The 16924-nt window shown below is 33.1% G+C and overlaps 3 protein-coding genes across 5 annotated transcripts; 1 reads left to right on the top strand and 2 right to left on the bottom strand.

Annotated features, from left to right (window-relative positions):
• Positions 1–3846: 3846 nt before the first annotated feature.
• On the bottom strand, positions 3847–5839 carry Creld (Cysteine rich with EGF like domains). The gene is made up of 4 exons (XM_070305832.1): positions 5460–5839; positions 4636–5293; positions 4474–4569; positions 3847–4398 (listed from the first exon to the last, which is right to left on the bottom strand). Exons 1-4 carry the CDS (start codon positions 5628–5630, stop codon positions 4178–4180), a joined length of 1146 nt encoding a protein of 381 aa, XP_070161933.1. The 5' UTR covers positions 5631–5839; the 3' UTR covers positions 3847–4177.
• Positions 5840–6077: 238 nt separating this feature from the next.
• Alphacop (coatomer subunit alpha) lies at positions 6078–15089 on the top strand. Of its 3 annotated transcripts, none has more exons than XM_070306507.1 (6): positions 6078–6255; positions 10273–10688; positions 11038–11846; positions 12067–13014; positions 13097–14266; positions 14353–15089. In XM_070306507.1, exons 1-6 carry the CDS (start codon positions 6176–6178, stop codon positions 14554–14556), a joined length of 3627 nt encoding a protein of 1208 aa, XP_070162608.1. In that variant the 5' UTR covers positions 6078–6175; the 3' UTR covers positions 14557–15089. The 3 variants fall into 3 exon arrangements, with proteins under 3 accessions (XP_070162608.1, XP_070162609.1, XP_070162610.1); XM_070306508.1 differs by lacking the exon at positions 6078–6255 and adding an exon at positions 8345–9018; XM_070306509.1 differs by lacking the exon at positions 6078–6255 and adding an exon at positions 9346–9485.
• Positions 6640–7979, bottom strand: LOC138938929 (uncharacterized). The gene is made up of 2 exons (XM_070306344.1): positions 7947–7979; positions 6640–7721 (listed from the first exon to the last, which is right to left on the bottom strand). Exons 1-2 carry the CDS (start codon positions 7977–7979, stop codon positions 6687–6689), a joined length of 1068 nt encoding a protein of 355 aa, XP_070162445.1. The 3' UTR covers positions 6640–6686.
• Positions 15090–16924: the final 1835 nt, after the last annotated feature.

The raw sequence follows: 16924 nt of genomic DNA, 5'->3' as shown, positions 1-16924 counted from the left end.
ATATATAAAAAAAAAAATTAATAATAATCAAAAGAAGAGTTTTTTTTCTTCTCTCTCTCTCTCTCTTACTTTAGATTATGCACAAGGTAGCTAAAAAAAAATATTTGACCGCTACAAAAATTCTATCATGGATACAAAGTTGATTCATAAGTCGAATCTCGTGCACCATGGAAGATATAGTGCGAGTCACCGTTTTTTACTTACGAGAAAGCGTTATGATATATCTCCATCTAGTGTCGAAGAATGGTACTTCTGACAGATCAAGCGACGCGGCAGCGTCGCACCGTCAAACATATAATAAAAAAAAAAAAAAAAACTTTTTGCCTGTCAATTTAACAAATTACATCTATAAAGCTTGCAACAACATTGCCGCAACATTGCCGCAACATTGCGATATTGCATATTATGTAGCTTAACGCTGCAGAAATATCGCAAAGACATTATTTCACAATATAACTTTAGCAATGTTACAGCAGCACATTCCAAAGAAAGTATTCGATAATCGCTAGTTCATTCGTTCACCGCTACGCGGCGCGTATCGCGCCATCTATTCCGCGTTTAATTTTCAGTCACGACGACTATATAAAGTTTACAAAAAGATCGGCTAGGAAGATTAAAAACATACAATAACTATTTTCACCCTACCGGTAGACTAACCCCCCGCCCCTCCCCCCCCCACCCTCAAGAGTTTACCGATAAATTTAAAAATACGTATATAGAGTGTGACAAATATATATTCGACAAAATTTGGTCAAAAATTTCTTTAATAACGCATTGGGGATGAAGCTTAAGGATATATGGAAAAAAAATTCTTGAATTTTTTTTTGAAAAGAAAAGAAACTAATGTATATTTAATAGATCGAACGTTGAAGGCAACACATATACACATAATACACGTTTGTGTAATTTTTATAATGCAATTTAATTAAAATCCCATTGAAAAGTGTTTCTGATAATGTACCGAGAAAGATGTCGGTGACGTAGGAGAGAGAAAAATTATTGACTCGTCGAGGAAAGAGATGAGAGGTTGAAATTGTTGTACGCGGAGATCGAGCATCGTGTTTATTTTTTATGTTGAAAAAAAAAAAAAAGGTATCTCCCGTGTGTTTAAAACTTGACGACATGGCGATCCTAAAAAGAAACTAGAAGAACATTGGAGGAAAATGTATTACGGATATATAAAATGTTGCGGGCAAAACTTTTGACGCGTTGCGGAAGATATATACACATCAATAGCGGACGAGAAAGTATTGTCGTGCATTCGCCCCATCTAGCGTCGAGAAATGGTATCTCTCTATTGAACACTTTGTGCCTTCTATATATGAACTACTCGACAGCTTTCCAAAACGCTATGATGTAAGTAATTTTTTCATCAAGCACTTTTCGAGTTATTTTGTATTTTAATCTGACATATTTTGTTATAAAAAAAAATTAAATATTTTAGTAAAATTATTAACAATGTATTTTTTTTTTTTTAAACAATTTGACTAGAGAAAATTCAAAATAGAATTTTAATATAAAAATGTCATTTTTATCTTCAAATAAGCTTTATTGTTTATTGTAAAAAGTAAAATACTACTATTAACTTTTGGTTAACAAAGTCTATTTGAAGTATCTCCTCTCTATCTCTCTCTCATTATTGATATTATAGACTAATTAATTTTTTAATCATATAACGTTATCCTGGATTGATCACTGTCAAAAAATGTGACAAATATATATGTGTATATTCTTTATATTGAATATTGCTTATAACATATTCAATTAAGACGTGGCTTATATAGAAAATTGTCAAAATTTAACTGCGAGAAACAATTTTTTTCGTCTGGCCATCTAGCGACAGTTATGTATAATAATGACTGCGTTCCAAAATTCATTTCCAATATTGGAAATCTTTTAGCGTTCTCGAGTGAAGCAAAAATTCGATCGCTCTAAGAGCGATCTAATGACGTCATAAGCTGTGTCTTTGGTTAATAGGGGGGGTACTCTATACATGGATTATTAGACTAATTAATGAAATATATTTTGGAGTAAACGTTTGATATCGATTATTATACATCACTACTATTTTAATTTCTGTTATCTCTTTGTGAGCAAACTATGATTTAAATTATTTTTTGAATTTATATAATATTTTTCAAGTAGTAGTACTTTCAAAAAATAAAAAATACGATTCTCAATTGTATTGAGTATTGCTTACAAAATACTTTAGATGAATGTAGAACATTTAAAGAAACTAGTCAAAAATTTACTTACGAGAAACTGAGATTAAGCTTAGCCATCTAGCGATTGATCGGGGAATTTTGTTTAGGTAATATATAAATTTTAAAATATTGTATTAAAATAATATTGTATGAAATTGGTTTCTTTAAAAATTTAGATTTGGATTCTTTTTTTTAATAAAACAAAAAAAAAATTAAGTAAGAGAACAAAATATTTAATTAAAACATATCCTTGTGTAGCGAATTTCTTGTAAACAATTATAAAAGCCTATGCAAACATATATAGAGGATGTTTCTTGATTCGCGTCTACGAATTATAAATATACATATAAAGCATTATTGCATGTATATTATATTGCTATGTTGTTGCAATATTATATTGCAATATTTCTGTAGGCGGATATTTTACTGTCGCTGCAATATCATAACAACGTTGCAGCAACATTTCGTAATGTTTCTGCAATGTTGCAATCTTGCGGGAAAATGTTGCTGCAATGTTGTTGCAATCTTGCGGTGCTGTATGGGTAGTTATAAAAATTAAAAATTTATTTTTATTGTTACTTGCTTCTTTTGTTTCTGTTAATTAATTTATATTTTATTTAAAAAATAATAATTATGCATAAATTTATTTTGATAGATTTTTCAATAAATTATTTTTTTTTTTTTTTAATTTTTTTGATGATTTATAATAACTTCTAAATTAAACAACAAAAAAAATTTAATATTTGAATAATCTAATTTCTTAAATTATTTTACTTTTTCTTTTTCTTGTAGAGAATAAATATTACAGGTTTACGAGTGCAATGATGTTTCTGTACGAGTAAAAAAAAAAAAGACACATATACCAATTAAAAAAATACATGGTCATGTCATATTAAATAATGTCAATTAATATAATACAAATTATTTACAAATTATTTACATTGGCATATTATACTTTTATTGAGCGAAACCAAAGAAAGCTTTCTGCTCTTTTTGTCCTGATCGGACAGCCAAACAATTTAAAGCACTTTAACTCTTTAACATAAAATCTAAAGCACATAAAAAAAAATACTTACTTATATAATGACTTATTTAAAAATATATAACTTTAGTATGTAACAACTTTTCATGCAATGGATAATTTATAAGTTATTCAAAGTGTGCAAATTAGGTGCTTCGTGTACTCTGTATAGTTAATTTTTATTTAAAAAATTGTAATATGACAAAAGTGCAATAAAATTTTGATTTTAAGTTTACTATGACAGCATTTGTATCAATCGATATAATTATATTATAGTGTCTTTATATTAGAAACTATATTCAGACATATATTAACAAAAATCGTTTAAATTTTTCTATAAATATAAAATTATGTAAAATATACACACACATAAGTACTTGTTTTAAATATATAATGTACTTATTTCATATTTTCTTTTTCTTCTTCATTTTACATTGAGAGATATACAGTATTATATATATAATATTTACAATAGTATAATATATACGCAGTATATAATAAAGATATTTAGGAGACACAAGAACCATTTATTCTAATAACTTTAACAGACAAGACAAATGGTATTAAAAAAACTGGCCATATAAAATCCATATAAAAACTGCCTATATATTCTTGAAACATTCCAATATTTGAATAAAAATCACATATAATTATATAAACTGAAGATATAGATATTAAAAACATATATGTATCTATATATGTATAGTATTATAGGAACATATCTCAAAATATTTTTTAAAGGAATATCAATAAAAGATACTATTCAAATAAAGTAAATTCTTTTTTAACTTTATATATATATATATATATATATATATTTTTTTTTTACTTATATATTAATATTATGATCTATATTCATATGGATGATTTCTTACATTAATATATATGTGTGTTTGTGCAACACAATATTATATAATGAAATTTCATAGAATTATTTAAATTGTGTTCCTATTTAAGCTGGTCCTAGAATATCCATGTTTGCCGTTGTATCTTGAACATCGCTATGCGCAATCATGTACTCTGATACAGATATATATATTGCGACTAGCAAGCCAATAATACTTGCTGCATAAATATTGCGCTGCAAGATAATACATATCGCCACACAGAGCCCAAAATACGTCAGATATCGCGCCAGATTTTCCTTTTTTTTGCGGCCAAGAAGATCTGAATCTAAAAACATAAATTATAAATGTTATTCTCAAAATATGGTATATCATACATTATTTCATCATTTTTAGTACCTACTTATACACATATTATCCTTTTTATGATGTCCTTCGGCACATTTGATACACATGTCCGGGCCATCGCCTGTGCAACCGTTGCAAGCTTTGTCACAAGCTGGAAAGATTTCAAATGTTTAATTTTAATATATTCAAAATTTTAAAAGAATAATAAAGTTTATACCTAAACAAGTATAACTTCCTTCTTTATTAATGCAAAATTGATTGCCAGGACAGATCTCATCACTTTTTGTACATTCGTCAATATCGAAGCAGCCTTCGCCTTCAATCGTGTGCCATCCATTAGCGCACTTCTCGCAATCCTTTGGTCCAGCGCCACCGCAAGATCCATCGCACGCCATGTGACACGCGGAACATAACAAGGTCTTTTCGTCTTTATAAGACTCGTAGTATCCCGGAGCGCATCCTGAACAAGTGTCACCGATATATCCTTTATCGCAGAAGCAACCACCGTTTCCTTTTCTCGTACCGGCTCCTTTGCACTTGCCGTTGTTACTACAGATCTTATCCGGATATCCTGGACAAGGCGTACAATCTGGACCATAGTGATTCTCTAGACAACAACGCTCCGTTTTTTCGATGCAAATATAATTGTGTATATCTGGATAAGCGTCCTGATGTTTGAACCACCATTCCTCTATCCGACCTTCCAATTCCTCCGCTAAAGATTGACACTGCGTCTCACCATTTTTCACCTCTTTACACAAGTTCTCCTGTATTTCGACTAATCGGATTTCGCTTCTCGAATATGAACCTAGCTTGTCCTCTTCCCAGGCGCTGTCACCACCCTCAAACTTCCCACGGCTCGTTCTTTCTAGACCCTACAAAAAATTTATAACTTGTAAAGCTTGACATTGACTAAAGAATTGCGTAATATCTACAATTGGCACATTTTAACGCATTTAATATAATTTTAATATATAATTTGGACTAAAAATTTTTTTTTTTTTTTTTTTTAAGTCACAAAAGCAAAGATATTACGTTTACCTTTTTGAAACTATTGGTAAGTATTTTGCATGCTGCACAGGGTGGGAATATTTGGGATTTACGTTCCTCCTTGTCGGCCGGCCTTTCTTTCTCACATTGAATGTCGATCATGCAAATCGATGCGATTATAAACAAGTTGAGGAAAACAATGGCACTGGTCGGCGCTTGCATTATACCGCGCCGGCTATCGATACAAGGGTGATTTATAAAAAATATAGGCGGCACAAGAGGGGAATGTATTTGTTACTCTCGAAAAAAAAAAAAAAATAGTAACGAGAACGCTTATTCTATTCCTTATTAGATTAGACCATAATTATTACAGCAAGTAGTTTCATTTGAAACGATTGACAGATGAATATCCATCCAAGGTTAGACGGACCGAGACGACGGAACGTGTCCCCCGCGAGTGCGCATGCGCGAGCCGCCGACCAATCGGAATTCCTCGATCAACGGGGTCAGCGAGAAGCGCCCGTTGGACAGCCAATCAGACGCGCGAACGCTTCTCGGGTGTTTCTAGGGAATTTATTTTACAACTAGAATGTTACTAGTCCAAAAAAAAAGTCACGCGTATAGCATCTACTATATCCGTATCGGTCATTTATAATTCGCGGTGAGGGATAGTGACGTGTCTCCCGTCGTGTGTCAAGAGGTGAAGAGGATTTTGTGAGGGTGATGTGTAATTAATTTACACGGCTTGTCGAATAAAATTTGTCGGGATGCTAACGAAATTCGAAACGAAGTCCGCGCGAGTGAAAGGACTGTCCTTTCATCCGAAACGTCCCTGGGTGCTTGCGAGGTAAAGTGGCACCCATTTTCGACTTATTGATCATTTCACGCCTTTTTCAACGCTTGGAGAATGTTTTTCTTTCTTTTTCTTTTTCTTTTTTTTTTTGCAAAAACAATATTTTATTTAAATTATCCACTACATTGGAAAATTATTGAATGAATATTTTATCCTTTAATTTATCGCACAGTGCTTTAATTAATATGTGTGAACATAGATACTAATAATTTTATTAAGAGATTATAATCTTTTATAATTAGCCATTATTTTTATTATATTAAAATAAAAACATTCATAATTTATGTAAAAATGTCAAACGATTTTTATTTTAATATAATTCAAGCAATATGTATAAAATTGCGATAAGATTTGTTACATTATATTGAAAATCCTGTTATTATTAATGTGATTGTCGGAAGATATAGTCTTTTGATTATTGATGTTCACGCTCGTGTCTTAGATGTTGCATTAGTTGATTTGTCCATCAAAGGACTTGTTTCTGTATTCGCAAGTTCAGTAATATCTCTTTTGTCCTCCGTAGTTTGTTGGACAGAACTCTCGGATGCTATTGCAAGATCTACAGGAGTACTACTCGCAATTTCTTCCTCTACTTTCTTAGATGTAGTCGTGAATTCCGGTTTATCTATGGCAATAGCGGATTTATTTGATATTTTGTCAACTGCGTCTACCGTTGATGCCGGATCGGATCTTGATTCTATTTTACTGGATTCTACGGAGCTGGATTCAGGGACGGTATCATCAGTTTGTGAGCTTTCGATATCATTTAATTTTAAAGAAATCTTTCTATCTCGAGCAGCTGTTGATGTATATTCATTGTTATTGCTAGGAATCGTGATCGCTGCCCGATAAAATAATGGCACAGAAGGATTGTAAAGATTAAAATTATGCAAAGGTAGTCTTAACCGGGAATGAGGATCGTGAGGATAATAACTTTGTATCGTACTTGGTGACACGTGATATCTCTGAAGTACCGTCGCAAGATTCAGTAAATTTGTTCTAAACCCAGAATAAGGTAAATCCACAAAAGAGATTTGCTGTAGAGGTACTTGATGTTCAACAAAATTATCATCTACTTCAAAGCTCTTTAACAGTTCCTTCTCTTCCTTGAGATTTTTAGCATTCAAATTAAAATCTTCCTGTTTATTCGTACTCGTTTCTTCAGATTTAGACGATTGTTCCGAAGGCGACGAATTCTCTTGAGTTCTCTCCAACATGTTTCTTTCTGACAATTTCATCGAATTCATTTCATGTTGCAATCTGCTCATAGAATCAGCACCGGTTGTAAAAACAACATTACTTTTGCCACCATTCAAATCATGGGTTGTATAGGAGTATCCGCTGAAAGCAGGATTAGACTCAGATCCTGCGTATATCAATCTTGGAGTGTTGGAAAATGCCAGCCGACTGCCATCGTAGAAAACAGAGTACGTTCTCACTGATGTTATACCTATAAAAAGCTTAAAAAAAAAAACGTGTGATTTTACTTAACATAAATACATTAGATTATTCATTGCAATTTAGCAAATAATCAAGACTAATGAATGATATAAATAATAGTATGCGAAAGATAATAAAATTAAATTGATAAGATTAATAAAATTGATGTTTCAGATTGATTATAGAATAAAAATTGAATATTTTGGGATAGAAATTATTTTATTTATATGCAAATGCATACTTACAATAACAGCGCAGGAGAACCGCGGTAACGCCATTGTCGAGAGTCGACAAAGGGATGTAGGCCTAATGCAATTAAGGAGCACACTACCAGGATGCGTAATAATGTGATCTCTTATACACGGCGTGCATTTCACGCCCCCCCACTCTCGCGGCGTACACCTCCGCTTCTGACGACCTGATTCCATAGAGATGTCCTGAGGGGATATGCGGGGGGGTCTTTATTTCGATCTCTGTATTGGTCTGTATCTCGTCAGATTCGTCAAAGTTATATGGCACATGTAGATCGAATTTCGGATACTTTTATCGCGTATCTTGATGCATCAGTGAAAATAAATCGCTTAGTTTAGAAGGAAAAGTTTTTTTTTTTTTTTTTTTTACAATTCTTTATACAAAAAAAATTATATATTCGTATATAATGAAGTATAAGAAAAATGAATATTTTACGAAATGCTTGTTAGTATTTAGTAGTTTATATATGTAAAGATAACTTATGTAAAATTATATTAGATTAAAATATAAAGTATCTCGTAAACTATTAAATTTTGGCCATACTATCCTTATAATTGTTTATGCCGAATAAATTACGGTGGCTTCGTTTAAAAACATTAAAATGACCTCGAAATAACTCTGACCTTGATACAGGATCAAATAAAGATCATCATCAGATCTCCCAACGTCGAACAACTTTTGTTTAAACGTATCTTTTATTCGATCTTACCTTGCGAAGATAAAAGGGATAATAAATTTAAATGGGGCACCTTATGTAAACATAAGTCCATAGAAGCTTTATCATTTAAAATTAAAACAAAAGAATGTTAAAATCTAGTGATATGAAATGTGATAATCTTGGACGCCAAGGACAACCATCCAATTATATTCATATGTTTTAGCATATTTATTAAGAAAATTAAAAACATTCTCTCTCGTAAACATTGCTTCGCCCACAGAATTGTTTAAGGAAAAAAAAAATCACCAATATACAGGATGTTTCCTAAATAAGTACACAAACTTGAAGGGGATATTCCTTGGCTTATTCTAAGAAGAAAAGGACCTATAGATATGTATCCTAAACTGGTTCGTTTTCAAAATATAAAGTGTCAAAATTGTGCAAAGAAAGTGAAAATATTTTTTATTTTCAAATAACACAAATAATATTTACTTTGATATATTTTATAAACGATAAAAGATAGCAATATTTATAATTGTAGAAAGTGTAATTTATTTTCACATATATTTGTTACGTCTATCATAAAACACATTAGTTGTAATAAAAAAAAACTTAAAATATAATTTAAAATATAATAAAATATAATTTCACATTATTTATATATAAATTTTGTTTTTAGGATAATGGGTATTATAACTAGAATGTAACGAATCATTCTGTAAACTGGTTTAACATCGAATTTGGCAATCGTGTTTGATCTTATTATTAGATATGTATGAGCGAGTGCTTTGTCACGGCAGTTATTTTATATTCATGCATATTTTAATAATGATTACCGGTAGGAGATCGAATCAAAAGCAATTATTTTGATTAGGTAATGGACGTACCACGCCTTTCTCCGAAGATAATAGAGACAAAAAAAAATACACAAGGTGGTCAAAAATGCGATTCACACACAAGAATCCATTAAATTTCATAAAAAAAAAAAATAATTACAGATTTCTCATTTTTTTAAAGTGGATATTTATTCATTTAAAAACAATGAATTGTTCATTTCACGTTACATATGATCTGAATCTTTATTTTTAAGTTTGTATTATTTTCGTTTCATTGCAATATCGGGACACCCTGTATCGAGGCGTAGGTAGGCCCGAAATCCAGTTTCCGAATGACCTCTATATTTATGCCTCATTTTGCAATCGCTCGGACAAAAAAATCGTACGAATCGCCGGTTTTCGCAATCCAGGCCTCTCGTAAAATCGTTGATATAGCATATAGCTTATAGAGAGCAATTGAAAAGGATAATACTTATGGAGGGCGAACGGGGAAAAAAAAAAAAACATATTAGCATGTATAAAAAAATTTCAGGTATTAAGTAACACACTAAAGGAACGAGAAATAATATATTGTATTGACAAAATTTAATATTTTGAAATATATTAATTATTAAATATTAAATATAGAATAAATAAATCTGTTCAATAAATTTATATCGCACATACATCTTTTAGTTTTATAATATACTTGTTTATTATATTTTATAAATATAATATTTTATTATATTTTTATTAAATTTTATTAATATATTTTATAAATATTATAATATAATATATATAATTTTTTATAGATTGTTTTTTATATAATTTACGAATGAATTCCAGTTTGCACAATGGCGTCATCCAATTGTGGGACTACCGTATGTGCACCCTCCTCGACAAATTTGACGAGCACGACGGACCCGTACGAGGAATATGTTTCCACAATCAGCAGCCGCTGTTCGTTTCCGGCGGCGACGATTACAAGATTAAGGTGTGGAACTACAAGCAACGTAGATGTATCTTCACCTTGCTGGGTCATCTGGATTACATCAGGACCACTGTGTTCCATCAAGAATATCCCTGGATCCTCAGCGCATCGGACGATCAGACTATCCGAATCTGGAACTGGCAAAGTCGCACTTGCATTTGTGTATTGACTGGACATAATCACTACGTAATGTGTGCCCAGTTTCATCCTACGGAAGACATCATTGTGTCGGCTTCGTTGGATCAAACGGTCCGCGTTTGGGATATTTCTGGTTCGTGCAAAAAAATTATTTTTTTTATATATTATATATCATATTCTTAAATATTAGATATAATTATATTATTTTTTTACACACACACACACACACATTATATGTGTCTATAACATGCATATTAAGAATTTTGAATATTTTATCAAAATAAAAAATCTAATAAATAATATTAAATAACTTAAGTGTTAATATTAAATAATAATGAAAAATTGGAGAATTAAATTTTATATTTAATAAAAAAATATTCATTCTGATGCTTTTGAAATCTTATTTTTAAATTCTTTTTTCTTTTTTTTTTTAATTAAGCGATCGCAAAGAAGAATGCTTTAATAATTGAATGCAATTGCAGGATTACGGAAAAAGAACGTGGCGCCAGGTCCAGGAGGTCTCGAGGATCACCTGAAGAATCCGGGGGCGACTGATTTATTCGGTCAGGCCGACGCGGTGGTGAAGTACGTCCTAGAAGGTCACGATAGAGGCGTAAATTGGGCGTGCTTCCACGGTACGTTACCTCTGATCGTCTCTGGAGCCGATGATCGGCAGATCAAGATGTGGCGGATGAATGACGCTAAAGCCTGGGAAGTAGACACGTGCCGCGGCCATTACAACAACGTATCCTGTGTATTATTTCACCCCAGACAGGATCTCATCCTCTCCAATTCGGAGGATAAAAGCATCAGGGTCTGGGATATGACAAAGCGCACGTGTTTGCACACATTTAGACGGGAACACGAGAGATTCTGGGTTCTGGCCGCTCATCCGACTCTGAATCTCTTTGCCGCCGGTCACGATTCCGGAATGATCATCTTCAAACTCGAGAGAGAACGTCCCGCGTACGCGGTTTACGGAAATCTTTTGTATTATGTAAAAGACCGTTTCCTTCGAAAGCTGGATTTCACCACGTCAAAGGATACGTCGGTGATGCAGATTCGCGGCGGGGGAAAAACGCCGCCCTATAGTATGTCGTACAATCAAGCGGAAAATAGCCTTCTAGTATGCACGAGATCACCATCGAATATCGAGAATAGTACTTACGATTTGTACATGATACCGCGCGAAGGGGATTCGAGCACGGATGCCGATACCAAACGGGCGTCTGGAGTCACCGCTATCTGGGTTGCCAGGAATCGATTCGCTGTATTGGACAGAGCGTATTCGGTAAATGAAGATATATTTTATAATTATTTCAAAATTTTTAGGAACTTGATTATTTTATTTTATTTAGGTAATTAAAATAATCTTGTATATATTCTAATTATTTTAGCCCTATTTTTTACTTCTCTAATTAATTTGTTTTCTAATACGTGGCAATTCTACTCATTATATTTTTGTAAAATACACATTTTTAGATGATAAATTTTTTTTTTTTTTTTTTTAGTTAGTTATCAAGAATCTGAAGAACGAGGTCACGAAGAAGGTACAAATTCCAAACTGCGACGAAATATTTTATGCCGGCACCGGTATGCTACTTTTGCGCGACCCGGAACAGATAACGCTGTTCGATGTACAGCAGAAGAGAACTTTGGCGGAAGTGAAAATCGCAAAATGCAGATACGTCGTATGGTCTAGCGACATGTCTCACGTTGCTTTGCTGGCCAAACACACTGTCAACATTTGCAATCGCCGGTTGGAATCTCTCTGTTCCGTGCACGAGAATACAAGAGTAAAATCCGGCGCCTGGGATGATTCCGGTGTGTTCATTTACACGACTAGCAACCATATTAAATACGCGATCAGCAACGGCGATCATGGTATCATTCGCACGCTAGACCTGCCGATCTACGTCACGAGGGTGAAAGGGAATCAAGTTTACTGTTTGGATCGAGAATGCAGGCCGAGAATCCTTCGAATAGATCCGACGGAATATAAATTCAAATTGGCACTGATTAACCGGAAATACGAAGAAGTCTTACACATGGTTCGCACTGCGAATCTCGTTGGACAGTCGATTATAGCGTATCTGCAGCAGAAGGGATATCCAGAAGTAGCGCTTCACTTTGTGAAAGATGAAAAGACGAGATTCGGTCTCGCCCTTGAATGCGGTAATATTGAGGTTGCGTTGGAAGCGGCGAGATCTCTCGATCAGAAATCGTGCTGGGAGAATTTGGCGCAAACCGCTTTGTTGCAAGGCAATCATCAAGTCGTGGAAATGTGCTATCAAAGGACCAAGAATTTTGAAAAGTTGGCCTTTCTTTACCTCATAACCGGCAATTTAGAGAAGCTGCGTAAAATGATAAAAATTGCGGAAATTCGAAAAGATGTATCGGGACAGTATCAAGGAAGTTTGCTGCTTGGAGATATTTACGAGCGGGCCAAGATTTTGCGGGTATATCTCTAGTATAATTAATAATTTTATTTATTTATTTGAAAAAAGTTTATATATACATTTCTATTCGAACCCTTTGTAGAATTCTGGACAAGCATCGTTGGCGTATGTCACCGAAAAAATTCACGGCATATCAAACGAGGAGGATGACGCCCAATATGAGTCGATGAGCGAGGAACTTTCTGCATTGGAGAAGGGTGCTATATACCTTCGTCCACCTGTGCCTATTCAACAAGCTGAGAACAATTGGCCGCTGCTGACAGTTTCTAAAGGTTTCTTTGAGGGCGCGATGATGTCTCGCAGTAGGACTCAGGTGGCCGCCGCTCTCGCTCTGGAAGATGACGGTGCAGCGACACCCGAAGGTTGGGGCAATGACGAGGAACTCGGTATAGACGACGAAGAACTTGTGGACGCGGAAATCGCGCCGGAAGGTGAGGAGAATCCTGGATGGGACGTCGAAGACGTCGATCTACCGCCGGAACTCGAGATTGCGACAACCGCCAATGAAGACGGTTATTATTCTCCACCCACTAAAGGAGTTCCGCCGACGCAACATTGGGTTAACAACTCGAAGTTGCCAATCGATCACATATTGGCCGGATCGTTCGAGTCCGCTTTCAGATTACTGAACAATCAAGTTGGGGTGGTGGAATTTGGGCCTTATCAATCTCTGTTTTTGAATACGTACGCCCGTTCCAGAACATCCTACGCCTGTCTGCCTAGTGTACCGTCGTTATACGGATATCCGCAAAGAAACTGGAAAGATACCAATTGGAAAGATGCTACATCGAAAACTGGTGTACCTGCGGTGGGATTACATCTTACGGAACTTGTTCAACGTCTTCAGGTGTGCTACCAACTGACGACCAACGGCAAGTTTGCCAAAGCGATAGAGAAGCTGCAGCGAATCTTGCTAAGCGTACCGTTGCTCGTCGTCGATACTAAACAAGACGTTGCGGAAGCTCAACAGCTAATTCAGATCTGTCGCGAGTATATCTTAGGTTTAAAGATGGAAACTGAACGTAAAAGTCTACCGAGAGCCACATTAACTGAGCAGAAGAGAATTTGCGAGATGGCGGCATATTTCACACACTGTAATCTGCAACCCGTACATCAGATTCTCACACTTCAAGTAGCTGTGAATCTATTCTACAAATTGAAGAATTACAAAACAGCTGCTTCGTTCGCGAGGAGATTGCTCGAGCTTGGACCAAATTCTGAACTTGCGCAAAAAATTCGAGTTCTATTACAGGTATTTTTGTTTTTCTCGTAAAAATTGATATTTATATGAATATATAATATTTATATCTACAAGTAAAAAATTAATTTATTTTTCAGTCTTGTGACAAGAATCCTGTCGATGAGCATAAATTAGTGTACGATGAACACAATCCATTCTCCTTGTGCGCAAGCACATTCACACCTATCTACAAAGGAAAACCAGAAGTGAAGTGTCTATTATGCGGCGCCAGCTATAATCCACAATTTAAAGATACAGTATGTAAGATATGCGAAGTTGCTTTGATAGGCAAAGAACGTTAATATTCTATTTATATTGTTATCGCACTATTAGTCTTGTAAGTAATAAATTTTTTATTACGTTTTCAATATACAGTTAAAGTATTATATATATTTTTGTAATAGATGAACTGTGTGTCAATTTTTATTTGACTAATTGTAATATATGTCATTTGTTTCAAACGATTTAAAGCAGTATCTGATTTCAAGTATGCAAGATAAGCAATTTTACTAGTTTAAAATAATTTAACGTATTAAAGATGAAAAGGAGCAAAAAAAGGAAATATCTATTTTCGACTAGTTGTGCTTTGTTATTCCGTGAAATAAAAAGAAATAAATTTTAAACTTATTTCAAACATATTGATTTGATCGATTTGACAGGCGACGATGTATTTTATACTTATTTTGTTTCCATTTCAATTTAATATTAATTTGAATAAGTGACTCTTAAATGCCAAAATGAAATATATAATATAAAATTCAATTTATTAATTATCAAAGATATCTCGTGTTCCGACATGATTTATAAACAAAAAAATAGAAATATTGTGTGTAAAAAGAAGTACTATGTTTATAAATAAAGTATCTTATAAATTCCTATTATATAATATAGTAATTTCTTTGAAATAAACATACAAAATCTATAATTGTAACAATTAAATATCATATGTATTGTACGACGTATACATATATGTCTTCTCACACGAAATTGCGTGTATGTTTCATCTTTCAATATTCGCACATCATGACTTAATTATTTGAAAAACAGCAAAACTGTTTTAAAGCAACGGGAAAATGTGACTGACTATTTGCAGCTTAGAACATGTATAGATATTACACAATTATATATAAAATATGTATATATATATATATATATTATATATATATATATAATATACACAAATATTATATATAATATAATATAAATTAAATATAAAAATATATTAATTATTAAGATCATACTTTTTAATCGGTATTTCTTGTCAAATAATTTTTAAATAAACTTTTGTGTATTAATATTATATTTAAATTTATATATTTATATTTTTAATATTTATTAATTATATATTATATTTTTATTATTTATTATGCTCTAAGAATTACAGTTTGACACATGTGAAAAAAATAAGTTTAAAAGATCAACCAATCATCAGTACCTTCAATCTTCAGTCAGTATCTTCAATCTTCAATTTTCAAAGCATAGTCTGATACGGGCTCAATGCTTGTATCTGACTACGCATTAAAGATTGAGATTGAAGATTGAAGATTGAAATTTGATCAATCAGGACTAAGAAATTTTAGTTCCTTTTGTTCTGATTAGTCAAATTCTAATCTTCAATCTTCAATCTCAATCTTCAATGCGTAGTCTGATACAGAATTTAAAACCCGTATCAGACTACGCATTGAAGATTGAGATTAAAGATTGAAGATTAGAATTTGACTAATCAGAACAAAAGGAACTAAAATTTCTTAGTTCTGATTGATCAAATTTCAATCTTCAATCTTCAATCTTAATCTTCAATGCGTAGTCTGATATGGAATTTAAAACCCGTATCAGACTACGCATTGAAGATTGAGATTAAAGATTGAAGATTAGAATTTGACTAATCAGAACAAAAGGGACTAAAATTTCTTTGTCCTGATTGGTCAAATTTCAATCTTCAATCTCAATCTTCAATGCGTAGTCTGATACGGAATTTAAAACCCGTATCAGACTACGCATTGAAGATTGAGATTAAAGATTGAAGATTAAAATTTGACTAATCAGAACAAAAGGAACTAAAATTTCTTAGTCCTGATTGATCAAATTTCAATCTTCAATCTTCAATCTCAATCTTTAATGCGTAGTCAGATACAAGCATTGAGCCCGTATCAGACTATGCTTTGAAAATTGAAGATTGAAGATTAAAGATTGAAATTTGACTAATCAGAACAAAAGGGACTAAAATTTCTTTATCCTGATTGGTCAAATTTCAATCTTCAATCTCACTCTTCAATGCGTAGTCTGATACGGATTTTAAATTCCGTATCAGACCACGCATTGAAGATTGAGATTAAAGATTGAAGATTAAAATTTGACTAAAAGGAACAAAAGGAACTAAAATTTCTTAGTTCTGATTGATCAAATTTCAATCTTCAATCTTCAATCTCAATCTTCAATGCATAGTCTGATAGGGGCTTAAAGCTGTACAAAGCACATTACGCATTGTGGACGCGGATCGAATTTGGATTACGAACTGCGAATCATCAATCATCCAATCAGATCCCTGGCTACTTCGCTCTGATTGGATGGATGACGATTCGCAGTTCATATTCCGATCCGAGTCTGCAATGCGTAATATGAAGCTTGTATCAGACTACGCATTAGGTCTGTTCTTTACAGCCGAACTGG

The sequence above is a fragment of the Polyergus mexicanus genome, unplaced genomic scaffold (assembly GCF_030449975.1).
Source record: "Polyergus mexicanus isolate NDT 795.1 unplaced genomic scaffold, iyPolMexi1.0 SCAF_13, whole genome shotgun sequence".
Lineage (NCBI taxonomy): Eukaryota > Metazoa > Arthropoda > Insecta > Hymenoptera > Formicidae > Polyergus > Polyergus mexicanus.
The sequence above is the reverse complement of the archived record's forward strand: the minus strand, read 5'-3'. Positions and strand labels throughout refer to the sequence as shown.

Coding starts and splice junctions, on each gene's coding strand:
- Creld (XM_070305832.1), bottom strand. CDS start 5,630: ATGCAAGCGCCGACCAGTGCCATTGTTTTCCTCAACTTGTTTATAATC. Junction 5,294..5,459: donor TTACCAATAGTTTCAAAAAG/GTAAACGTAATA, acceptor AATTTTTTGTAG/GGTCTAGAAAGAACGAGCCG. Junction 4,570..4,635: donor AGGAAGTTATACTTGTTTAG/GTATAAACTTTA, acceptor AAATCTTTCCAG/CTTGTGACAAAGCTTGCAAC.
- Alphacop (XM_070306507.1), top strand. CDS start 6,176: ATGCTAACGAAATTCGAAACGAAGTCCGCGCGAGTGAAAGGACTGTCC. Junction 10,689..11,037: donor CCGCGTTTGGGATATTTCTG/GTTCGTGCAAAA, acceptor ATGCAATTGCAG/GATTACGGAAAAAGAACGTG. Junction 13,015..13,096: donor AGCGGGCCAAGATTTTGCGG/GTATATCTCTAG, acceptor AACCCTTTGTAG/AATTCTGGACAAGCATCGTT.
- LOC138938929 (XM_070306344.1), bottom strand. CDS start 7,979: ATGGCGTTACCGCGGTTCTCCTGCGCTGTTATT. Junction 7,722..7,946: donor GGTTCTCCTGCGCTGTTATT/GTAAGTATGCAT, acceptor TTTTTTTTTAAG/CTTTTTATAGGTATAACATC.